The sequence below is a fragment of the Brienomyrus brachyistius genome, chromosome 1 (assembly GCF_023856365.1).
Source record: "Brienomyrus brachyistius isolate T26 chromosome 1, BBRACH_0.4, whole genome shotgun sequence".
Lineage (NCBI taxonomy): Eukaryota > Metazoa > Chordata > Actinopteri > Osteoglossiformes > Mormyridae > Brienomyrus > Brienomyrus brachyistius.
The window spans coordinates 48,632,914-48,660,018 of record NC_064533.1 but is presented as its reverse complement, the minus strand read 5'-3'; the positions used below and the strand labels follow the sequence as shown (position 1 = coordinate 48,660,018).

Here is a 27,105-nt window from a genome sequence, read left to right as displayed (position 1 = left end):
CTATGGGACACTATGGGAGTGACGTCTGGCTGTCACAAAGAACACAGTGTAGGGAGTTTTAAGACACCGACAAAACCAAACTGCTGCAGCACAGGTGTCAGGCTACCAGTACCAACGACTCATCTACCATACTGCCTGAATTATATATACTCCAGATATAACATGATTTTTTAAAATCAAAATATATAAGCGTGCATATACACTATATGTATGTGTTATATGTGGGTATGTATTTGCCTTGCTTCCCTGAAAAAAAGTGGTCTTCGTCAGCTAAAAAGAACTTATCCTGCTGTTTCCAGACCCGGTTCTCGGGGACCCACAGATGGTCCATGTTTTTGCTCCCTCCCGGCTCCCTAAAGAAGCACTTATTAGTGTGATAATTAAAATTATTGAGAAAATTGGTTATTTTAATGAGATATCAATAAGAATCATTCAGATCTTGGGTTCTTGGTTTAACCACAAGGCCTGGACCGAAGGCAATGTTCATCTGTGCTCCTGTCTAGTAACCTCGCAGGACTGAGCATCAAGGTTGAATGGGTCTTCATCAATGTTTCCCAATCCGGTCCTCAAGGACCCAAAGACAGTCCAGGTTTTTGCTCCCTCCCAGCTTCTGGTAGGGAGCAAAAATGTGGACCGTATGTGGGTCCCTGAGAACCGGGTCAGAAAATGCTGACTTATCCTGATCACCAAAAAGATCCTGTCATGGCCAATAGAATGGAATCCCTGTAATCCACAGTTAACAAGCATATATCTAAGATGGGACACTAGAGAATAGCCCAAGTTTTATACAAAAATATAATAAATACATATAATACTAAAAAACTAAATGCACTAACAGGCTGGAGGAAAGACCCTGGTGTGTATGTATCTTTAGCTGTCTTATCGATTGAGAAATATGTTCGTTGTACATAAGCCAGAAGTGGACCATATGCATTCATGAATAGATATAATTGGGCCCATTCACAAATGCTCAGCGTTTGTTCAGTGCTAACAGGCAAGACACCAACTATCCACTGATGTTTGAATAAATCAAATGTTTCAGTCAAAATGCGATTCATGAAATCAAACCCTGCAGCTGTGACAGAATCACTCGCGTCTTCAGGTGAGTCTGCAGGTTTATTTTGTTTAAAGCAGCCCAACGTTTTCCTGCATTTCCTAATTGGACAAGATGTTCCGAACAAAATGCCAGAAGCTGCCTGAAAGTGAAAATGTAAAAATAGATGCAGCGTTTCGTGTGGGATCCCTGGAAACATATGCGATCAGAGTCTCACAAAGTGTGATTGTCGTTTTATTGTTGCCTTCTCTGAAATCAACTCCGGCCTTTGAACATCAGCCTCTCGTGCCATTTAACTTGCACAGATTACTGCTTTTCACTCTGCCACTTTACAAGGCAATTTATTGGAACAATTTAGGTCGAGAACCTCATTCAGAGGTCAACGACTCTCCCCTTAGGCGATCTGATCTAGTGATGTCATCAGCTGCCGTTTCTGGAAATATCCATAACAAAATTCATATATGATGCCTGTATACAGGCAACAGAAGAGGCTGTTTGAGTAGGAAGGTTTCTACCCAGCTTTGTGCACCTATGCCTCCATCCATCTTCTAACCATTTATCCTGGTCAGGTTTGCTGTGCTGAGACTGACCCCAGAGAGCACAGAGAACAAGACTGGGGTAAACCCTGCATGTCAGTCCACAGCAGGGTAGCTGTGTTCTTCTTCCTTGTTTATGTACTGTTCCCCTATCCATGGCATGGTAGTAATGTCTCTGCCACCTCATGCATTGTCCACACACACACAAACATACACACACTGTCCATTCATTTAACATTTCTTAAATGTTTTCCACTAGCTGTTTGACGAATTTATATGAAGTTCAGTTCTGCAACACAATTTTCTTAAAAAAAAAATGTGGTAACACTTTACTTGAAGCTGTGATCTATAAGGCATTATAGATACGTTCGTAATGCATTATAATGGTTGGTATAAGAATCAATAAAGCATTATAGCATTTTCTATTGAGTCAAAAATATCATTATGTTTATTCATAAGTCCAATGAAGTTCTTATCTAGAATGCACCATAGACAACTTCATAATGCATTATAATGGTCGGTATAAGAATTAAGGCTGATTTGTACTGCATTATAAAGGTATCTATAGTGCATTATAGATGAGCTTCAAAAAAACTTCATAATGCATAATAAACATATAATGTGTTACTAACATTTATTATAGTTGTTTTTAATAAATATTAATAGCCATGTTATCAAGTTAACTTCCAAGCAGAATCCCATCTTTAGTAGTATTGTCATAGCGGAGTATAATCATATTCATTCTCAAGGACATATTTATTCTTACAGGGTTGCCCTTTATAAAAGAAAGGAAAAAAGACAACATTGGATTTCCAGAAGAGAGCTGATGGTTGATGGGGGGGGGTGTATTAGATGTGTTTATATAAGTAATTTTAGCAAAACATTTATTTTGTGTAGTGTATACTATTGTGAACCAAATGTGATGGAAATATTGTTATAATGCATGGCATTGACTTTGTACCTATGTGCATTTTTACACAAAGCATTTGGTATGACACTCATTAGTCAAATTCCAATATGAATTATAACATTGCAACAGTGTAGCACCTCCAGTTTCGAGCTGTGCAGTAAGATAGTGCGTCACGTGGCATATTTGCGCTCTATTCATAAACGTCATCATTAGTGGAAAGGTCCGTTTTCCCGCATCAGAGCGACTATAATTTTTTACCACTGTTCTGTGAAGCTGCCAGTTTGAAAAATACAAACTGGCGGAGTCATTTGTATGATTGTGGGAAAAACATAAAACTATTTTTAACACAGTAGCCACTAAAACGGATGTAAAAGATGCAGATATTCCGTGATGCAAAATTATTCTCTAAAAGAAATAATAACACCGATGTTTCCAAACAGACCAGGGGTCTTGTCGATGGACAGGCATTTGCATTTTACAGTCTGTCTGCTGCCAGACTCGCCTCCAAGCGAGTTGTATACAAGGCGCTCGGAATCTCATTTGGCTGCCAAGCCTGTACTGTAAATTTGCCTACCGACTGGGAAGAAAAGGTTCATCCAGATTTAAAACTACAGTCCCCTAATTTGCTTGTATTTGCAAAAGAAAAGAGTGAAACACGTTGGAGCGGGGATGGAGTTATTTATATGAGCCTTTACGACAAACAGAAAACTTCAGAACCATGGACAAGTAACAAATATAACGCGGGAACCGATGACTCCAAAAGAGCTTGTTGATATCCGTTTTCATAATATAATACACTTAAAAGCTTCACACTAAACCGGTATTATTATTATTACTATTATTATCTTTGAAATCATTTTCTTTTCATGTTCTATACGGCTCGGGAAGTAAATCCACGTGCTGTTTGCCTTGCGGCTGTTACCTGCATAAATTCCGCAAACACATTTATAAAACATCATACACATGTTCCTTTTCGAACTGCTTAACCTCGGCTAAAGAGCCTCCACTGACTGCCGCGTACTAAACCCCCGAGGGGTAACGTCACTCCCCACGACAGATCAGCATCAGTCTTCCGTAGCCTGCGAACACGCTCGTAACTGCGAGAGGCAGGATCGCATCCCTCCTTTCAGGGCGATCTGAGATGTTCGTCAAGCAAAATCTTACTACACCTTCTCTCCCCCGATTCCTTATTTCGGCGTCGCCTTGGGCTTTGCAGTGCGCTGACTTTCGGGAGCGCAGCTAAATAAAAAGAGAAAGGTCACACGAAGTGGGAGATTTGCGTGCGCCGAGGATGGTTTGTGACAACCGGGAGCTCATCAAGCTACATCGGCTGTAACTTAAGAGATCACAGTTAAAACGGGTTTACACTCAAGCGGCTGAAGATATTTTTTAATCATGCCTGTTCGGAGAGGTCATGTCGCGCCTCAGAACACGTTTCTGGGTATTATTATACGGAAATTCGAGGGACAAAGTAAGTACTGTGCGTTCATACCCCTCTATGGCACACTTAAGCTATAAAGTATACAGCAGGATACGATGCATGTTTTAAGAAGGCTTTACAATGTGTTTCTGCCTTTAAAAAAAGTGGAATATGGAAATCAATGGCAACGTTAGAGTGTCGAGGCAACTTACAAAAATATTTTAAGTGAGATGCTCATTAGGAGAACAGAAACGATATTTAACTTGAACTTCAACATATGTTTTCTGACTAACATTATGATGCAACTATCTAGAGATAGAGATCGACGAATTCGTAAGAACGTCCGAGAAAAGGCAGTTCGTGAATAAGTATTAACTGCGAGAAATAAACATTGCCGACTGCAGTCATTGAGAAATCCACCGCATTTATTTATCAGGATATCAATTACATACTAATTGAGCACTGCATTCTAAAACGAACCTGAACACATATTTACTTATTTACGCTACATATTCAGTTATTTAGAAAGATAAAGGCGGAGTTTTATTTTTTTTCACACGTTATGCATTATCGTCATTATGGATAACAAGTTGAGATGTCAAATCTTAATTTTAGTCGCTTCTCATTTTTTTTTACGTACACAAAAGTTAAAGTATTTTTAAAAAGAAAATTGTAATTGTAAATTATATGATTTGCCCGCCTGTGGTTTTATTTGTAGGCCTATGTGGAAGATAAACACACACATTGAAGGTGTGAATCATAAAGGGCAGTTCAAAAGCCCCTCGGGAATGATCTCAGGGAATCTGTCCCTTAAAAATGGAAGGGAAACCTTAATGAAATACATATTGCTTTATTTTAGACAAGAGGTTCGTCATAGCCAACGCCAAAGTGGAGAACTGTGCCATCATCTACTGTAACGATAGCTTCTGTGAGATGACGGGCTTCTCCAGGTCGGACGTCATACAAAAGCCATGCGTCTGCGACTTCCTCCACGGCGAGCTGACCAAGAGGCACGCGGTCGCCCAGGTGACTCAGGCCCTGCTGGACTCTGAGGAGAGAAAAGTGCAAATCACATACCATCGCAAGGACGGTAAGCCTGGGGTAAATCTGTGGCAGGGAGGGAGGAGTTTGTGGCCTCTGGGATAATCCGAAATAACTATAACTACAGCAATAACTACAATCAAACAAACATGGTGATGTTTAGTACAACGGTAATCTGATAAGGCAAGAAATATAAGCATATCGACTTTTGCTTCAGTCGTGTTTCTGTAAATCCAAGCCAGTAAGAGATTTAGTTTCTGTGAAGCATCCTTCGGATCACAGTTTACGGTGCAAACACCCACAAGCGGTGAGATGTTTTCCTTAATCTGAAACAACTCCATTGCAGTGTCTAGAACTCCACACCGTTTTGAAGGGACAGAAGTAGAGAAGTGGTTTTGGGTGAGGATTCGTTACCTAAACTTTGCTGGCTCAAGTCTCAGGAGAAGCCTGGCCGTTGTATCCTTGAATGAGCTACTTAACCTCAATTACTCCAAGCAAATCAGGGGAAAAAAACCGTGTGGGTCACTTTGCAAAGCCTGTAAATTTAGAAGAGGTACACCATGGAGCACTGAACCAATGTCAGACCGGGGCGCAACGTGGACTTGCTTTTGGGAACATGGACGTTACCTAGCATTAGTAAAAATAGAGCTTTGGTAATTACTCAACAGTTAATGACCTAGAGTGGCAGAGGGACTCAGGAGGAAGTATTGTTGCCTTACAGACCTAAAGGCTGGGGGGGTTTGAATTCCACCTCTGGCATGCAGTTAGGGGTCTTAGAGACCCCAAAGAATTGCCCATAACGTATGATAGTGTGTACATGTGAGTAGGCTTTCTATGATAGACTGGCAGCCCATCCTGGGCGAACCCTAGACTTCTACCATGAAGTTTTTGACAATATGAGCAAGTTATTAGCAAGTATAAGTCTGAGCAAGATAAGCACTTAGAGGATGGCTGGATAGAACCATCAAAATCAACGCTGGTGATTTACCATGTTTTTGAAATGCATCATCAAACTCTTTGTGGGTCAAACTAAGATATAGGAAGGAAATATTTAATCAGAAAATTTAAAGAACGACAAATAAAGCGTATGACGTAAAAATGTTGCTTTTCAGCTGCCGATCTAATGCTTCCCCTTCTCCTGCTGCACCTGGGTTCTCCTGCTGCACGTCCAACTTGTCAGTGACTGAGGATAATGCAGACAGTGTCTATTAGACATGTACAGGGTGAAACAGCTACGGCGTTTTCATTGTTTAGGGGGGTGCAACAGTGCGGATTTAATCAATGGTGTCGTACAGCAGGGACCTCTCACTTTGATGTCTCTGCCTAGAAGATGCGACACTCATTACAGGACGTTGGGGGCATCATCAGTGGAAACTGCAAGAGTATAGCATCACCAAGTTCAAAAGAGATCATCACACATTATATTACAGTAATTTATATCCCCCTAAACGACAGCTGAAATTCAATTTTTATTTATTTATTTAGTTATTTATTTATTTGTTTGTTTGTTTTTGGGGGGGGGGGGTGATGACTTTGGCAGGCGCCACAGTTTATTTTTTGTTTTTAATGCAAATCCGGAGATAAAAGAAATATCTTGCTTTGTTTTCATGCAATTTGAACAGCAAATAAGCACGGCACCTCACTGGAGCATCGTTTGGCTGTAATCAAAATATCAAATACTGAAAAATGAGCTTAAAAGATGGAAGTGGATGATTACTGAGTTCAAGGTTGGACACGCGACACATGGCCGCAAGCTGAATGTCAAACCCACCAGCTTGATAGCTCAGGCGTAACATTATAAACGCGACTCCCGAAACAAATCGCTTGAGACGGGGACGGGGGGGCATATGAGGTCAGGGGAAGGAGGCCTGGAGAGCCTTGACATGGAGACGATCCTCCCTTATCTCAGGCACTCTACCAGGGGTGTCTCTGTCACACCTCATTTACTACAATATAGTTACAAACCAGAACTGCTATATGGTAGTTGGTAGTTTGTTAGCACAGTTACCTTTTACCTTGCAGTCTCGTAAGCTTGAATCCCCTGCTCTATGCATGTGTCGAATTTCTATGTCTTTCCTTTTGTTCATGCAGGATTTCTCTTGATTATATAGTAATATTGTCTTACATAGTATGGAGTCTGAAAGAGCAGATTTGTCAATGGAGCATAACAGGTTAGAACATTAAAGCTTTGACCCTCTGGGGGAGTCCATTGTGTACCTTGCTGAATTGGGCGCGGGGGGGGGGGGGGGCATTATTTCTAATGATGCGTTAAACTACACTATAGCAGAACCGCTGTTTTATGATTGAGCAGATTAGGCGCACAAACTTCTCACCTCTGCAGTGAGTCGCATTTCTCTGAATCCGGGCAATTTGTAAAAATGGTCAGATCCAACTGTTTTTTTTTTTTTCTATGAGATCCAGGATCCTTGGTGTAATTTCAGTGCAATCCCAGAGCCTGTAATTGAATCCGTCCGCACTCAGGCCTGTGGTATTCCCTATGCATATCGCGGGACAGGCCCATCTCAGCGCAGCTTCAGGACTAGCATGGGGATTGATATTTTTAATCCTCAAGTTAAAAGACAGTCAGATGACTCTTCTTCTAATCCCCCGTAAATCTATTAGGAATTCCACAGTAAAATACTGAGGCAGGAATTATTGTATACAGTATATTTATTGACAAAGATGTGAAAATTTGAATTAGGCGAGTCCTCTGAGTATTCTAGGTGCAGTAGTAGCTTTGTAGTGAGTAACTATGTGTATGTATGTGTGTGTGTGAGAGAGAGAGAGAGAGAGAGAGAGAGAGCCCTGTGTTGGATTGGCATCCCATTCAGGGTGTCCCCTGTTTCGTGCCCTACAATCCCTAGAACAGGCTCCAGGCTCACTGCGACCCTATACTGGATAATGGATGGAATGAATTCGGCAAATTTGATTGAGACAAGTAATTTTTTTCTGGATTGTGGATTATGAGGTTTAATTTTAAACATCTTGCATGCTGTTTTCGACTGTCGTGACATCATATCCACCAGTAACTGATCTAAAAATTGCACAGCATTCAAAGGCGGGAAAGGGAGTTCAGCAAATTCAAGTCACTCTGTCTGAGCTACTCTCTGCTATTCATCATCTCATATACTTTCAGAGGTGACTCTAATTCATAGGGCAGGTGAAGTTCACTGAATCTATCCCGGAGAGATACACTCAGGAGGAAGGTAGACACAAGGTGAACAGGCAGTATCTAAAAATAAACATCTCTCCCACATGCATCAATTCATCAGTATGTCTGCCTCTCCAACATCGATACCACATCGATGTCACAGGTATCCAGGAGCTGATGGCTGCATTTATGGTTTCTCCCATATGGTTGGAAAACATGGAAAAAAAACCACTTCTTTGAGTGCTCAGTGTGCCCTATTTTAATGTCAGTAATTTTGTTTTAGGGAAAAATTAGCTCTGTTGCTGACATATAATTTTGTTAGAGGATCCAATGAGGAGATTCGATGTAAGAGAGTCTGGATTTCTCGCGCTGAGGGTTTCTTGTGCTCTTATGTTTTGACTGCCTGCCGGGGAAATGTCAAAAGCTGGCCACAGGAAGCACGTGGGAAACAGTCAGTACCAACAGTATGGCGCATTATATGGTGTAGCTGACTCAGCCACTTTCCAGTGTCACGGTATCAGCGCATCGCTCCCTCACTGTAAAGTAACCAGCAGCTGGAATCTTATTTATCTTAATGCATTTTTTTTTGCAACAGTTTGCATGTGCTGTGGAGTACTGGAGATGGGAAAGATCCACTGAGGGAAGTTGGAAGATTAGAGAAAATGTCACTTTGCGATTTGGGAACATAGCAAACATCCTCAGCAGGGACACATTAATACACGAGTGAATTAATACCCGACAGCGATACTCACCGTACAGACAGTCCTATAAGATATCCCCACTGGATTAATTATGATTATCTAATGATGAAGTATGATAATATAATGCCAAAACATAAAAACAATATTTCTGCACCCCACACACTATAGACGGATGCTGGAGCGTACACCCTGAACGGGATGTCAGTCCATCACAGGACATATATAGACACCATGGGCAATTTAAAGACACCTACTGGAGAACAGGCAAATTCCATATACAGAGTGGTGGCAGGATTTTAAGCCTCGACCCGGGAGTCATGAGGCAGTAGGGTTACCCTGGAGGGACTGTGCCATGGTTGAGGTCACCTGATTAATATTAAATAACCAATGTTGGCGCAGTAGTATCAGGTACACAGGAGTTTCATGGGATTTCCACCTCTGAGTCACGGCAGCATCCTAAGTTGGCTCATCACTGAAATATTACCCCCTTTTGCAGACATGGTGTACCAAAGTAACCAGTACTTTTTGCTTTTTTGAAGGGAAATTCAAGAATTGCAGTGGGACGTTATATTAGATGCTATAATTTTTGATGGAATGAGTCAGCATTATTAAGATGCACATCTTTTAGGTAAATTAAGGTAAAGGTTTTTGTTTTCATTTAATTTAATATTTAATAATCATGTAAAAGAAATCATAATTATACATAAGGTAATTTGCTGACTGTCTATTGGTAATGACTGTAAGACTTCAGAAGGGGTCAGGGGAAAACTTTTTAGGAGGTAAATTCAACTGAAAACATGAAGCCATTTCAGCCTGTGCATGGAGTTTGCACTGTGAGTCTGACTGAGGCTGCTGGTAAATCCTGATAAAAGAGGAGCCATATGGTATTAGTGTGTAGAATCTGAAAGAGGATCTTCTCTATTGTGTGAACCCACTGTCGTGTTGACAGCTAGGATTAGGGCACGTGCAAGGTGTCAGTGTGTCGTGCATGTCCTGGTTGGCAGGTCACACAAAGACAACTTGTATCATTATACTTCATTGCTTACTATAGTCCATGTCTTCCACAATTTGGACTATTTAATATGTGTGTGTGTGTGTGTGTGTGTGCGCGCTCATGCATTTGTGCATGTTTGTGTCAAAATGTATATATATTTCTATATACATGATTATTTATCCATTACATCTAGTATTATAGAAATTATAAGACAAGTACTTGGTTTGTGAAAGGCATCTGTTCTGCGAATTTATACCAAAAGAAAGACACAAGAGAAGTTTTTAATTGCAGTTGTCTTTCATAGAGGCAAGTTTTTAAATACAGCTTTTCTTCATAGACCTCCATTTGACAGTCTTTCTCTTTATGAAGCACCAGCCTTAGGTAACAAAAAAAAAAACTCGCCAAGGACATATTTTTTCTCTGAACATTTATATTTTACTTAAACCTCAACTAGATGTTTCTTTCTGACTGATCCATCTTTCTGAAACAGGATGACCTGTCTGAAATATTAACTATGTTCTTTCAAGTTCACAAGTCTTCTGAAAATTTCAATGTAAGAAACTTTCTATTTTCAGATGATGCAAAAGAACAGTCAAGGACCACCAATAGGCTTACATCACACATCATTCCCAAAGCTGTGAAAATCTTCCGTTGCTTAAAGTGTTCGTAGGAAACATAAACTTTTGGCGCTTGAACACAAATATGTGTAGCCGTTTCTCAGTAGATCTATTGCCCCACATCACCAAAAATAAGGGGTTTCCAATTCCCCAAATCACTCTGTATATGGAATCTGCTTGTTCTGCCTGTGCTTGGTCATGTACTAGATAAGCTGCCATGGATAGATGTAACTGCATAGATATTGTGTTATAATTCAGAACAGATCTTGCCATGATGGTTATTGGCAAACTGAGCTGACAATAAAATCTTTGATCTATTTTAGGCTGTGTTTTTTCGTTTTTGCAGATTGAGGGGTTACAATGCTAACACAGCACTGCCTGACATATGCTCCTTATAATGAGGTGTTACTTTGCCTTAATTCAATCCTATTCCTTCCTAACATAAACAAGTGGCACTTTAATATTTCTTTCAGGAAATAAACAACAACCAACCGCAAAGGACTCCAAGTAGTTGCATGGAGTTTGCAGAAAGACCTGCAAAATTAGGTTTGTTTCCTTTGTCCCTGTGGTTTATCCAGGAGTCTGTTTATTCATCTGAAAGGGGACCTTATAAACTCTGCATTGGTCATTTGCAGATGCATTCAGGTCACAGGGTCTGACTTTAAATTTAACAGAATAATGTAGATCTGGTAGAAGGACATAGTGCATACCAAATAATCCAGTGTTTCTGATTTCTAAACAAATGTTTATTTCCAAATCCTTTGTGTGTGAGGGAAATAAATACAAATAGTGTTTTTGCACATAATCTGTGGCCACATGTCAATTATCGCTTGGCTACCGCCCTCCGCGGTGCTTCCCACTTATAATTTACACAGATTCACTGTGTAATTATCAGGGGTTTGGTGTAACATCACCACAGTAACGGAGTCCAGGCAGCAAATATAGAATCATATTCAATCATGGAAGTTACCCCCCACCCCCTCAGAAAAGGTGACACCACCAACAAAGCTCTTCTGGTAGTTGCTATAGTACAGATCCATAATTACGAGATTGCTTACAGTGTCCAAATTGGATCATTCCGAAGGCTATTCGCAGGAAAGTCACACCTAAAGCAATTTTTTGAGTTTTATCTGACAAAGCTAACCCCAAGGCGCCATGTATGAGTGATTAATCTCGAAAATGGGAAATTCCATTTGGGTACCATAATACGATACCATTGTACGACGTAATACAAGACCGAGTCATTTACTGTTTCACAGAAATTTTTGTGCCATACAAACCCTTGTCATTTGCATACTAAAATGCTTTGTTATATTCATTCATTTATTGTTTTAGCTTCAGCCTACTTGGAAAATGATGGTAATGTTATGACTGTGGTTTAGCGATGTTAATGCCACAGTATGAGTAAAAGCCCCTTTACTGGCTCCTGGACGCTCTCTTAATGACTCAGTCGTGAATATTCTTAGCATTGTAACTCCTGAACGCCATAAGAATATATCACCGAAGAAAAAAAAAAAGTAAAATTACTTTATTAATCCTACATAACTGCTTTTTCAGGTTCAGCCAGAGAGGATATGCCTCTCGGTCATTATTACTGTCCTTCTAATAAATTAACTGCATTGGTTAGTTGCCCATCGGATGTCATTAGGTCTACGATCTTAATTATATATAACTGGATAGGAGATCGAACTGAAGCATCTTGATTAAAATATATTAGTGCCAAACTGCAAATTGTCTTAGCATTACACAGCTAGCCACGACTTTACGCTGTGCTACTCAGCACCACTGCTCACCTTGTATCTTCTCAGTTTGATTGAGTATTTACCGTGTAGGACCTACGGGACAGGTCTGTTTGATCTTCTTGCTTGTGTTTTGTTTGTTTTTATTTATTTGTTTGTTTGTTCGACTTTGCTTTGGTTATGCTGGCGATCTGATCACATTTGAACAAGTTTCAGTCGGAAGAAAACATTTACACGTTCCCAGGTGTGACGATAGAGTAGGTCAGCGAACAATGTCAGCAGTTTTAATAGTGGGTAGGGGTATGAACAGCATGCTGCTGGTTCGAAACCCAGATTGGGTCATCATTTTGTACTCTAATACAGACTATTTAACTTGAATTGCCCTGGTTGTGGCTATATAAGTAGGAAGAATTATAGTCTGTTCTGGTTAATGGTAGCTTCTTAGCAGCAGAATGGTTCCCTCAAAGGGCAGGGTTTGATCAATCGATTGCTCATGCAATATAGAAGCAGCGGATGAAGTATTCTGCAGAATGTAGGTCTGACCCTGTCACAGCCCTATTGTATAACCCTGAATATTGCAACACATCTAGTAAAAGAAACAATTTGCGATATCACAGTGAAAGGAAGCCTTTACTGAATGCCAGCCAATAGTCAGATTTAATAATTCTCCAATTAAAAATTGATGGAAGGCACAGTGTCTGTCTCAGCAGGTTTAATGAGTCAACCAAGGGTTGTGTGGCCTGGAGACATCCAGCCAGAAGTGCCCCCCCAAGACATCTGCCCCCTGCTCTGGTGCCCCCGGTCCCTTGTCCAGCTGTGCAGCCTCCCCCTGATTGACATGTCCGGCTGCCTCAGGAAGTCGGCAGCGGGGAGAGATATTTTTAGAATATATGAAAGTACTCTCTCAGAAAAACCCCACCATTTCACAGTGAACGTTCTTATTATAGCTCGCCGATGATGGTCACCTGTCCTGCTTTTATTTATATTACTCATCTTGGTCTGTTGTCAGTCGCCCTGCACGCCAGGCATCAGGCTGAAATCCTCTCATTTCTTCATCTGCCGCAGCCAGAGAAGTTGCACATTCGCCTCGCTTCATGAACTCACAATCCTAGTGAAGGGGAATGCAAACTCCATATCCATTTATACAGCTATAAATCAGCATATTTATTGTTTTTCTTTATGATCCCTAAAGCGAGCCTCCAAGTCAGTGATGATCAACAAAATGTCCTATAAAAATGTGATCTTCTAATAAATCCATAATATAGATGTCCTTTTTTTCCACCACTGCCATTAATAAGACCTTAATTTACGACCTTACTGTAGATTTACTGCTCAGTAATATCAACAGTCACACTGAAGGAAACTAAAAACTTCAGTGAGCCGCTCACACAGCCTGAAGGCAAAACAGCAGGAATCTCTCTCAGTACCACAATGACATTAAGTCTTTACCTCAAGGTTGAGGATACAATATGTGTGCAGTGTTTTTTTTTTTGTTTCGGCAATGCCTGTCACAAATCGGAGAGTATTTAAAGCTATTTTTTGCTCTACGGATGAAAAAAGAAACAATTTGCAATATATAACAGGCAGTAAGCAGCCCCCCCCCCCCCCCCCCGAACCCTGAGGCAGTATAATGCATAAAATTGACCAATCCTTCAAAATAAAATTCACACCAGGATGGTATGTGAACATGCTACAGTTCATCTGCTGAAGCATGCACCGATTCGGAAACAATGCCAACCATCTGTACTCAATTAAACACCTGCAGGACACACCACACACCCAGCTAGACCATTTAATATGCGCCTCATTGTGCATATCCAATCATTCTGACAAAAACAAGAAGAGGTTACGTTAAGCTGCTTCAAACGGATCCAAAACCTTTGAAGATCTCCACTCTTTCTAACCCTCCACCCCCTGCTATCTAACAAGTTTTGATTTGAGATCTTGCCCTGCATTTTTAAGGCAGAGTTCCAGCCATAAATGTTATTCACATTGTCCACTTTGGTCAGCGGACCAAAGAGTTTCCCATCAAAGTTTCTCTTAGATCATGTCCATTATGTTTCCGGGAAAAGATGCTCAATGCAACCCTGTTGTGGATAAGCGATGGAATGAATGAATAAATGAATAAATGCATATGGAAAGTGGATAAATGGGATTTCCCTAACTATTCTACAGTACTTATATTACATGAACTTTGACATAGTAGTAGGACAAATTTGATACTAATACTCTCTAAGTCAGCAGGTTAACCCCCTTGCGGTTGGTTCTTTAGCCGGATCAGGTTAAAATAGATGGTAACATATAGTACAGGATGATCCCACGTACCATGAGTTAAGAAACCTCACTGCCAGTTTTTACCCTTGAACAAAAACCTGACCCTCCGTGTTGTTTACATATTCTGGAATCTATGGGCAGTTGAACTTTGACTGGCGTCTGTATGTGGGTAGTAGCTTATGATGGTTATAAGTTTCTTCCTGTGTCCGGAAGGTCATGGGTTTGCATCCTGTGGCCAGCATAGTAATTATATTGCCCTTGAGCAAGGTCCTTAGCCCTGCCTGCTCCAGGGGCACTGGATGCTGGTGGACCCTGCGCTCTGACCCAAAACCTTCCGCTAATATAGTAATTTTGGACAAATGCATCCACTAAATAAATATGTGTAAATATCTATGAATAAACTTTTAAGCTGGCCCATAATCTTGAAATGAGAAAAAAATCATTTAATAAAATGTAATAATATATAAGTATGATTATACTTTCACATAGAAAACTTTGTTTAAACTCTGACATATAATAGAGTCATATTCTAAATTTATATAGATAAAGCAGCAATGGAGCATATACCTTATTGTCACTGGTGCTATTTAAAGTTTGTCCTGAAGCATCACTCACCCAACATCCTATCACTTATCCAGTACACAGCTGTGGGGAGCCTGGACCCGACTACACCCCGGATTGATGTCAGCATGTCATAGGACACACATCCTACCAGCAACTCGGCATTACCGGCTCCACCGAACCACATGATTTTAGTCTGCAGAAGGGAACCCACAGCACACCAAGACAACATAGGAATTTCCTACACAAACAAAGCCCGAGGCAAGATTTGACCCTGCAAAGCCAGAGATGTGAGGCAACACTGCTAGCCACCATGCCAAGCAACCCCATAGCAGACTGAGGAAATCATTTCGTATAGCTTAACATAATTCAGGTATTCATTAAAAATAATTAAAAAAAAAACACTTACAAGGCTTCCCCTGAGAGTGACTATGCAAGACAACTGTATCACATGAGCAGCTTGATGAGATACATTGTATCAAATATCCTATAAATTTTTAACTATGAATAAGGGATGTTGGAGACAGTAATTTTCATCTCAATACTGAGAGTCCGTAAAATGCGTAAAATGCGTATTCCATTAGGACCTGAGCTTTACTAACTGGGAAAGGCATCTTACTGGTTCCAGTTTTATTGCTATGGATTATGGGCTGGCATCAGATTTTTTTTTTCTAAGACGGGGTGGATTTGTTATATATTTTTAATTATTCATTTTCTCCCCCAAGCTGTCTGGATTTTTCACATATTGATTGAAGAGATATTTATGATCCATAAATAGTTGTGTTTTAATTTCCATTTCCACTGCTGTCCTGGGATAGTTTTGTTTGCACATTTTATGTTTAATAACGACATAACTGCTTCCTCTCCCATTTCCAAACTTTCTCATTTAACTCAGAATATAAATTGTGCTCCATTAATCGCAAGAATTCAGCAGCATTTTTGTGCATTTTTGTGCAAATCAAACAAAGGTGTGTAAGCAACAGAGATTGTAGGTATGTCACATGGTTAATAGACTGCAGGGATGTGTAACTTTTTCACATGAATTTCACAAACCAAACACTTCCGATGTATGGTAATTAAATCCACTGCACCATCAGACATCCGATGGAACAATGTTAGCCATAAGACTAAATCAAATGATATTTAAACTGAAAGACTTTCAATTAAGGGGCGGCATGGTGGTGCAGTGCTTAGCACTGTTGCCTCACACCTCTGGGACCCGGGTTCGAGTCTCCGCCTGGGTCACATGTGTGTGGAGTTTGCATGTTCTCCCCATGTCGTCGTGGGGTTTCCTCCGGGTACTCCGGTGTCCCCCCACAGTCCAAAGACATGCTGAGGCTAATTGGACTTGCTAAATTGCCCGTAGGTGTGCGTGTGTGAGTGAATGGTGTGTAAGTGTGCCCTGTGATGGGCTGGCCCCCCATCCTGGGTTGTTCCCTGTCTCATGCCCATTGCTTCTGGGATAGGCTCCGGACCCCCCGTGACCCAGTAGGATAAGTGGTTTGGAAGATGGATGGATGGATGGATGGACTTTTAATTAAATAACTAAGCATGACCAAAGTTGGCCAATAACACTAAGGATAAATATAGAATAGATTTGGCAAGAATATGTGGTGTGTAAAAAATGCAGTTTTCACTGTAAGTTATGACACAGTGCATTAATACTTGAGTGTGATCCACATCTTAAACCTGAAGCTAAAAACAATATGCATAAAGCTTTTACAGTGTTGATCGATACACAACTGTCGCCAGCTGATGGTACTTACCAGAACCTCGGCACTAACTGAGGCAATTGCCCGAAAATTGTCCAAAAGAGCAATACTTTTCAATGTAAACAGCAATCGGGGGGGGTGGGGGGTCGTGTTTCCATAAAGCTCCACTGCCTGCTAGCAGCCAGGGATTGCGGTCTCCCGAAAGCACCAGCCCGTCTATTAGGCAACAGAGTCAGGCAGAAAAAATGTAAAATCAATAACGCCTGCATCTGCGGGCTTGGGAGATGTGACATTCACAGAAAAGCAAGGAATGGCCAGGATTGCCGGGATGCCAAGTGTGTGTACAGGACTGTGCAAAGGTCTTAGGCAGTCAATGAAAATGTTTAAGGCTATGTATCTTGGTAGTAATTGCGTGTTTGCCCATAAAAAAAACACAATTTAACATTATAAGATATGCAAATTAACAGTAACGCAATAAAAATAAACAAGAAGTTTTCCAAAAAGTTACTCATATCCTGTCGGAAAGCTGAGTAAAGTGTGCTTTTGCTTCCTGCCCCGTCTACCGACACCTCATATTTTATGTATTTGTTCATTTTCTCCACCAGGTAAAATAATCAATTAACTTGATTTGTTAAATAATTCAATGGGGTATTGATTAGCCAAACAAGGCGGGGTAGTGGTTGAGTGAAAAAATTCATGGTGGTATTGGATGGTTGCTGCAAATATTGTGGTCATTTCAGGAGAGGTTTCACTAAGCTCTCATACTTTATAGACATATCATAGTCTCGCGCCAACGTTTATTATTCAAACATATTTTTGTGACAAGAAGAAACCAGTGCTTAAAAACTGCGAACCAGCATCAGCTCTCTATATCAGTGACTCTCAATCTGATCCTTGGTGACCTCCAAATAGTCCACGTTTACCAGGAGCTGGTATGGAGCAAAAGCATGGACCATCTGGCAGGGAGCAAAAACGTGGACCGTCTGGGGGTTCCTGAGGACTGGGTTAAGTAACACTGCTGTATATTTCCAGTCACACTAAGGACAAATATAGAATACAAGATTACAGCAAGATTCTCTCAGTTGTGGTTCCTCCCTAGATGTCAGAGAGAGAGAGAAGGACAAACACAACTCGTGCCAATACTGCAACACAATTTGTAGTCATCTGATAAAAAACAAATTGCAAGCAGAGGAAAAAAACGTCATTAAAAATATTTTCATATAAAACACCACTACAGCAACTACCTTTGAAAAATGTATTGCCGTGTATTTCTGGACTGGGCTCTGTTAACAATCATATCATATCTTTAGGGCTGCAGGCTCCAATCCCTCCCCTGACTCTGTGTCTGTGAAGTTTACATGTCCTTCCCATGTGGCTTAGGTTCCCTCCGGTTTCCTCCCGTGCGGTTAGGTGAATCAGTGTGTAGCCTATGATGGGTTTCCATTATGTCTAGGCCCTTGTGCTCTGTGCTTCCTGGAATAGCCTCACCATGACCGTGCGTAGGATAAATCGAATGATTGATGGATGGACGAAGAGATGAATGGACAATGGATGGATTTACGGATGGTTTTAGACTGTTTCTAGTCCGATGCCCGTAGATGCTGTTCCGATTCTGACGCGTCGAAGGTGGGTCAGTAGATCAGACCGGTTTGTCCTCAAATAACAGCCGTCCCTCTTCGCCTGACACCCACCCTGTCGTCACGTGCGGCTTCGGCAGGATGAAACGGAAATCGCTTTGCGAGCGACATTTGCAAAGGCTATCCTCTGACGGCAAGACCAAATTCATTTTCAGACTAATTAGATTTTCCCTCTGCAAGCCTTTTCACTGGAGGTACTGCACCGCGGCACATCATCTTAATGGCGCAGCGCTCCAGATCACCCGACTGACATTTAACGTCTGCAGTCTCAACTCTGCAACTTGTTGGCCGTTTCGATTTCAGGAAGATCAACAGTTTAGAGCCGCATTGGGATCAGCCTAATCAATTACATTTGGAAAGAGGGACATACACTATGTATATCTGTTCATATATATAAATAGTTTTGTTTCATCAGCATCTTCCATATCTCCCTATCCATTACAGAGCTGCGGTACGCTTGCAGCCTATCCCAGGAAGCATGAGGCATGAGGGTGGATGAGATGCTGGTCCGTTACAGGGCACGCGCTCGCACATAATCATAAACTATGAGCAATTCAGAGAAACCACTTCACTTTTGCTTCATTTCGAGTTTACTCTTCATGCTTCTTAATTCATTCTCTATTGAAGAGGATTGTGTTTATTTATTCATGTTAAACGATCCAATGCAGGAATAAGCAGTCTGAGTGACTGCTTTACTTCGAGCCTCAGAGTGGACGTATTGACCGGTGGTCACATTCTAGCTGGAAACAGGTTTCTAATTGCCTCAATCGGCAAAACTTCAGCCTAGATGTGCACAGCTGCCGCAAGGGTGCTGGCTAGCAGTGAAGGGGGCCAGTGAGGGGAACATCCCAGTTGTGCGACATCCAGCTCTCTGGGATTCGCTTGTAAATTGGCAGGACCGCGCCGGAGCTTTTTGAGTATCACGCATCACTGATGGGCCCTTTGCTGGTGAATTTGCTTCGATTCATGAATTCGGTGCAATTCGTAGAAACAGAAAGGCTCAGAAAATCTGATGTTCATATTTGCTGATAACTAGATTTTGAGTTTTAACTTTTAACTGTACACTTTATTCTAGCTCAATGAAAGGCATCCCCAAAGAATACACTGCACAACTGCAACAGTCTGCAAACAATCTTTCATTTCCTGTCTGTTATGGGTTCTTTATTTATGCTTTATAAATATTAGTTATATGAGTTACACAAATCTTATATGATTCAAATCATATTTAAAGCTATGTGAAATTAGCTGTTTCGCATTGCAGGTTAAGAGAGACTGTAGAATGTTATAAAACATCTGCAGAAAATACTGCTCTTTCTCGACAAGTATCTCTAAGGCTGTTTTGAAATTTCACTCCTACATTCAACTATGATGCTAAAATGTACTTGAAATGGCCACTGAGAAACCACCCTTAGTGTTCATGCAAGATAATCCAAACCTATTATTTCAGGAAGAAAACAGTTTATTTCACGGGGAAAAAACACTTATGCACAACTCAAGTACAAAGTACAAATTATGAACAAATATGGTTGCTACTTGAGATAATAGATGCCATGATTCATTAATGATGAACAGATCAGTATTTCACTTGTGTTATATATGAATAGTTCCTTTCAGTAGTTCACACAGGTTTACAGAATTAATAGATATAATAACAAATATAGTGCTTGAGATAAGTGTCAAGATTCATTAATTATGAATTAACATGAGATCAGTATGTAACTTAGACCTAGTTTGTGGTTAATTAATATGTAAGTAATAGCATAATACTGTATTATTTGCATCTCCGTTTCCAAGACCTTGTAAGAAAATGCTGGGCTTGATTAAACCCAGTCAGGCCATAATAATATAGCGACCTTCTTTTCTCTCTGCACTGGGAACCTGCTCTGTAACCTGCAGCAGGTGGTCCATTTCGGTTTACTATAAGTGATAAACTAGTATATCTAATCTGATCATCAAAAGTTTCTTACAAGGGCAGGAAATTGGGAAATCAACTAAGAATTCATCTATTCCTTTCCCAGCCACTAGCCCAGAACAGGGTCACAGGGTGTGAAGTAATTTAAAGCCAGTTCTGACCAAAACCCGTTATAATTTTCACTGTTATATAATAACCAAATACTTCACTTATAAATGTTACAGTTCATTTAAATAAATGTTTCACTTAATTGAACACATTGAAATTCCTACTGCACTTTTAGTTAATTTAAAATATACTGTATCTATTTTTATCTCCACCAATGAAGATAAGCAGAATAGTGCTTGAAATCCAGAATTTGGAGCCAAACGGCTTATCTGACGCCATGCTGCTCGCCCAGCCACACGGCCAGTGGGGGAGGATTTAGAGACACGACAGCCCTGCATAGTCACCTGCGGCGGTTCCTCCGCAACGCTGCACGCTGGGTTAGGGCAGGCTCACATCTGGAAAACGTCGAGTCACTGGAATGAACGTGAAACTAGTGAGGACTAGTAAACACACATGCGCACATAAACACGCGGCTCAAAGGGCAAAGACGACCGGACGTCTTTTGGGGATAGTGTCATGTTGGCTAATTGCAGAACATTCCAGAAATTAAAGGACAACCCCAGTAGTTTTTCCACATAAAGTCTGCCACTTGCTTGTTATATATAGTCCAATGGGAAGCATTCTGCTAATTAATGCAGCTGCCAATCTGGATGTGAGAAGCCACTTATGAGCACTGTTAATATGTGTCCTTGGTGGGGGGGAAAGGGGAAATTTGCATGTGAGGGGCTGGGAGACTTTTATTCCATTCCCTTCTTACGCATAAATGTTCTCCCTGAAGGGGAACAAAGGGGTCACATCATTTTTTTATGGAAAACCGAGAAAAATAAATAAGGAAGCACTCCCGAGATTCTAAGTACATTGTGAAGAGAATGTGTTATGAATGTAGATTGCAGACTTTTGTTTCATAATAATGGCATCCTGTCCAGGGTGTCCCCTGACTTGCTTCTTGGGATGAGCCTGAGGCGAACCTCAACCCTGGACTGGATAAATCACGCAAGATGGATATCCTGACTTTACTTACTCTCCTTCTCTACCCAGAAATATGTTCTGTATATTTCATGGCTGCATAATACCCATCTTATCTTTAGTGCCGTGGACTCACTGATATCGCTAGAACTTTGTCTCGAAGGCAGCGTTACTCTGAGGAATAACAATAGATTATGGAGGAGAATTCTCCCCCATACATGAGCTTTAATTCCGGCTCTCAGGTGTGACAGCTAAGCTACACTTGTTGTAGTACTAAATGCCTGCACATCCTCATGTTGTGGCCATATTGCATCATTGAAAGGTCAGTACCCAAAAGCTGCAGCCAGATCACCAAGCAAGGACAGTTCATCGAACCCGAAGAGGCCTATTTGTGGATCTTTTGATGCAAGAAACATCTAAGATTCTAAAATTCTAAGTAGTAGTTATTTTCAGAAAGATATGAATCTCTGAGGCATATTTCTCCCCTCTAAGTACCTGGTCTTAACTGTAAGAGGCTGCTTTGGTTCCATAATGGTGTAGGCCAAATTTTCCAGCTCTGGTCTGAGAGCCCTCCTTCCATCAAACGGCAGAGCTAAGGTAGTAGGATGTGATACAGTCCTGAGAAATCATCTACGTCACATGAGAGTTTTTCTCGCATGTAGGACAGGGCACATAACACTGCAATCCAGGTGACTGATGGACAGACCCATGTGGTTTTTTTTTCTCTTCCAATCACTTCTCCTTCTGCTTTATCTGCGTAAGAGCAGCTTAATGAGCAAACAAGCATTATTTCACGTTGCTATAATCAGCTCCTTGCACATGAAGTTATGAAAAAAACTAAAAAAAAAGTTATGAATATTCTCTTTTTAATTATAGAATCACAAACAAATTGCTGCACTAATTTCCTTGTCATATAAGTAGTGCCATTGGGGAGCCAGGAGAGTCAGATGGAAGACAAGATATTTTGGAGAAATGCCCATATATGGTCAAATAGGAGTCCACAATGACTTGACTGCATCTAATAGCAAACAACAATAACAATAACATAATTATAATAATAGCACTTATCTTAGCTAAACCTAATAAAAACAAAAATACTGTTTTATTGCTTCCAATGTATTACATAGGTAGCTGTAGTTCTTCGTGTAGCAGGCAAAAAAATTGATTGTCTCTGTTACAGAGAAATGCATTGTGTTTCTTTGTAGCATTGTTGTTATTGTTCTTGATAGATACTAAACTCATACCACTCACTCGCTCTAAAACATTCTGGCTGGTTGCCCTCTGCTGCTTTGGTCTGGCTATTAAGCTATAAGTGGTTTTGACAACAAGCGTCTAAAGCATTCATCTAAAGATCAGTGAAGTCTTAAGTTGAAATGCATAATATAGATGTTTTTCCTACTTTATGGGTCTGGTGCGTAGTTATACATGGTGTGCGATCATTAATAAAACACAGGTAAGAGTTGAACTCTCATATCAGTTTTCAAATCAAGATGATTGTTAGCATTAGGCTTAATGTTGATGTCTTGACTGAGGAACACAGAATGTTTTTAGGGGATACTGCTATATATTTTTGGCATTTTGAACAGCATGAACACTCAGCTTCCAGGCATGCCTGAGGCTAAACGATTTGTTCTTGTCTGAGTTGTTTTTTAACATGACACTGAGCGGTATTCGGATATAACGATTTGTGAGCAGTATTCTCGAGTGCTAAATGTTCTGGTTTTAATTTGCCACAAAGCGTTATTGCACGTTGAGTTTTACAGCGATGTATTTAACTGGATAGGTGCAGCTGGGCTTGAAGTACATCCAGGTGCAACACATACATACACTCACTTAGAAAGACCTGCAATACAAAATATTATGGCTATAATGTATTTAAGCATAGCTACAATATATTACATACTAATACTTCACCATACTGGACATTTTCAATAAATGGAAGTAGTAATTAAGGACAAGCACGAGTAAGCAGTAAAGTATAACCTTTAAATAGTTAAATTATAAGTGTTTTACTCTTCCTAATAGCTGTCAGTGTTTATGAGTATTGGGGGTACTAGGGCACTTTGTGAACATCCATTTTTACCTGAACTTCACTAAACACTGTGCACCACAAACAACCAGATGTTTTCGGTGCTCTGAATTCAAATCGCTGCACCTCAAATGAGAGGCAGCTTTTCATAAGGTTCACAGCTCTCCAGTAAGGCTAATGAAGCTGTTTGAAGATATTTCCTGTAACAAACGCATAGGAAATGACAAAGCTATGTCACTGTTTCCTTTTGTGCAGGGCGTGAGCTGCCGCTGTAATCTGCATGTATCTTCTTGCAGGATCCGACTTCCTGTGCAGCACTCACATAATCCCGGTGAAGAACGAGGAAGGTGTGGTGATGATGTTCATCCTAAATTTCGATTACATGCTGGACGAGGGAAGCAGCGACTCTCTGGAGAAGCTAGGACAAACATCTCCACCCAAATCTGACCACAGTGAGTAGCCAGCCCAGAACTCCTCTCCCTATTTCCATATTGAGTCTTATTTTCACCTGTTGCTTAAAGCCAGAAGTACGGATGACTAGAATGTCACTGTAACAGTAAATAAATCCACAGCAGACAGTGGAAGTTGATATCAGGGGTGTCCAGATTTCCCAAAGTGCATCTTACTCCGCTCATCCAGCCAAGATGAGTGTTCCCTGTTAAAAAGGGGATTAATAGCTTGGAAAGGACAGCATTTGAGAAGTACAGACCCTCACTTGGCACATCCAAACAAGTCTTAAATCATGAAGCCTTATACAGAAATATTAGGGCAAAAATAGTTATTCAATAGCATGAGTGAGGAAAAAAACTTTTATCACCTGCAAATAATAAATAGTGACCTGAATAAGTCCGAAAACCTGTCTGACAGGATCTGGGTAATTCAAGACTTATCATGTTACATCTTGACATTATTAAACACATATATGCAAGGAAATTATTTATGATTATCTTTACATTCTTTTATACTATAATTCTTTATGATTTGACGCATGCGGCTATTACTCAAAATATAATTATGCTGGGAATAATTTATCAATTTAAATGATTCATGTGAAATTATAATGGATAATGAAAATGGCAGCAAAGCAAAACTACTTCAAGCAGTCTTAACTTTAAGTCATATGTTGTCTTTATTATACTCAAGTCTTTTTTGTAAGAGCCCTGATCGAATTGTCACTAATGATAAAAAAAAAAACCCTTAGTCCTGGATATAAATTTCAAAGTCATGGTTTCACTATCATCCACCTTATGTAATATTCCACCAAATACCCGGCTTCATCTTATTATGAAAAAACACACACCTAGAACATAATCACAAGCACTATCTGGTCTCCAAACGTGCTTGGATTTGGCGCTCAAACACTCTGCACCTTCCCACTCGGTCTGCCATAACCAGCAACCCCTGAAAAAAATACCGAAAGTCGCCATCCACATCAAGTCACGTTTACCCACTCGAGGTCTAGTGCCTGTTTTGCTCCAGCAACAATTCAGTTATTGGCACCGAGTATTTGACCATAGTTCAAACTACACAGTTTGGTATGTGTGTCCAATCCCCATCCTAATAAGTACAGATCCCACAACACAACCAGAAGACCCACCAACATAAAAACTCTCTTTGTTATATAACGTACCGATTTTTCTTCTTGTTGTTCCTGGGCAGTAAGTGTTATTCGTTAATTTCTTATGCCTCAGAATTATACTGTAGAAGATGTGGCCAGGGGGCGGCATGGTGGTGCAGTGGTTAGCACTGTTGCCTCACACCTCTGGGACCCGGGTTCAAGTCTCCGCCTGGGTTACATGTGTGTGGAGTTTGCATGTTCTCCCCATGTCATCGTGGAGTTTCCGCCGGGTACTCCGTTTTCCCCCCACAGTCCAAAAACATGCTGAGGCTAATTGCTAAATTGCCCATAGTTGTGCATGTGTGAGTGAATGGTGTGTGAGTGTGCCCTGCGATGGGCTGGCCCCCCGTCCTGGGTTGTTCCCTGCCTCGTGCCCATTGCTTCCGGGATAGGCTCCGAACCCCCTGCCACCCAGTAGGATAAGCGGTTTGGAAAATGCATGGATGGAAGATGTGATCAGGACAGAGATATTTTGAAACCAAAGTTGCTGCACAGAGTAATTAGAAATTTAAATATGAAATAAGTAATAAGAACTTTAAAACAACAACACAATTAATACCGAACTGTCTAAAACACGGGTCCCCTGGTATTTATCCAAGAACAGCTGTGGTCAGAAGCCAGGAAGGATAGAAAACCTACCAGATAGTAGATGTCCAGGACCAGACTTAGACCAGGAACCCTGGACTAAAAGATCATGAAAAATAAAAATTCAGGAAGCCCAAAATAATACTATTTGACGTCCCAACAGAAACTTGGCTCTACTGCAGTCTGAGGTGCCAAACGAACAGCAGGTCAACACAACACAAAACCAGGAAAAACAGGGAAATAAATATCATCATCGTTTTGAGGGCGACGTCAAAATATCAGGGTCCAACCAGCTCCATCTCCAGCGGGGACTGGATCTGGCCGTTCCATTGGGTGTCGGCTGGTCCGTCCAAATGGTCCCAGTGTGCAAACCTCTAAAATAAAAGGAAACTTCTAAATCCTAGCATAACTTTTCAGACAACTCTATACTTAGCAAGCGCAGTCGGCCACCCGTGACGCAGCGTCCGTCCAGGTGACCCGAGTAACCAGAAAAGCAGGTCGTAGGCAGAGTCTCTGAAATGCTGCTTCAGCTTCCCTTAGGCCCTCCTATGGTTTGTCATTCGTCCCTCAGCAGGAATTTTCAGCACATTGGCACCAAAACGCCTAAAACTGCCAAGTCTCTTGAGATCAGCAGCAGCAATAAAAAAAAAATCCCCCCCCCAGGAATGCTCTGCTCTGCTCTTCTCCCACATCCTATAATCTTTATACTCTGGCATATGGGCAGCCTCAACTGGTTGTAACGACCAATTTAGGTGATTCTAGCTATGGTTCATTAACCAAGCCCAAATCTACACAAGTCTAGTTGGACCCGTGTCTGTCTGCCAACAAATGCACATGGTAAATCCGCAGCCACAGAAGCAGTAATTGCCATGATTTATAAACCAACCACTAATGCACAAATAAAAAAAATGAGCTTAACCACAGTTCAATACAACAGACAAGTGATCAGTCCCTTGCCCTAAACCAAAGAAAACCTAGCAGGTCCCCCATAGACGATGCATGGAAAAATATATATTCTGCGTGACACCAACAAGCAAAAATGGCTGTAACTACATAGACTGAGCTCCCCACACATACCATTCAAAGGCAAGCTCAGGTTTATTCATTTTATTGTGATGTATTTGAATTAATTAGCAATTGTATCCATATTTTGCATACATTTAATGCGTATGGTTTAGTGATTCCTGCAGAAACTGTCGTCCAATTAAAAAAAAAAAAAAATCTCATTTCATTGTGCCTGGAGATACCAGCATACAAAAGGGCTGAGAGAGAGTAATGCTATATGCTAGGGGAGCCACATCACTGGACCTACTTTACATGACAAGATAAGGAAGCTCATTTATTTCATTTATATACACCAGTGAAGCTAAGAAAAGCTCTGGGTTTCGCTGTGCTTCATTCACACTGGTACATTTCATGCCTTTATTTAATGTGTTTAATTAAAGTGGGTTATTTATATAGCTGTTTTCATGCTGATTTCTTACTGACTTACAGCAGAGGGATTGATAGCTGCTGTATGGAAATGAAAAATGAATACGTT

The 27,105-nt window shown here is 40.8% G+C and overlaps 1 protein-coding gene across 1 annotated transcript in view; it reads left to right on the top strand.

The window, feature by feature from the left end:
- The first annotated feature begins 3,584 nt into the window (after positions 1-3,584).
- Positions 3,585-27,105, top strand: part of LOC125717665 (potassium voltage-gated channel subfamily H member 7-like) — a 69,828-nt gene continuing 46,307 nt past the window's right edge. The window contains exons 1-3 of the mRNA XM_048990880.1: positions 3,585-3,971; positions 4,780-5,010; positions 23,659-23,814. Coding sequence (XP_048846837.1) covers positions 3,896-3,971; positions 4,780-5,010; positions 23,659-23,814 — 463 coding nt within the window. The 5' untranslated portion in view covers positions 3,585-3,895. The remainder of the gene's footprint in view (positions 3,972-4,779; positions 5,011-23,658; positions 23,815-27,105) is intronic.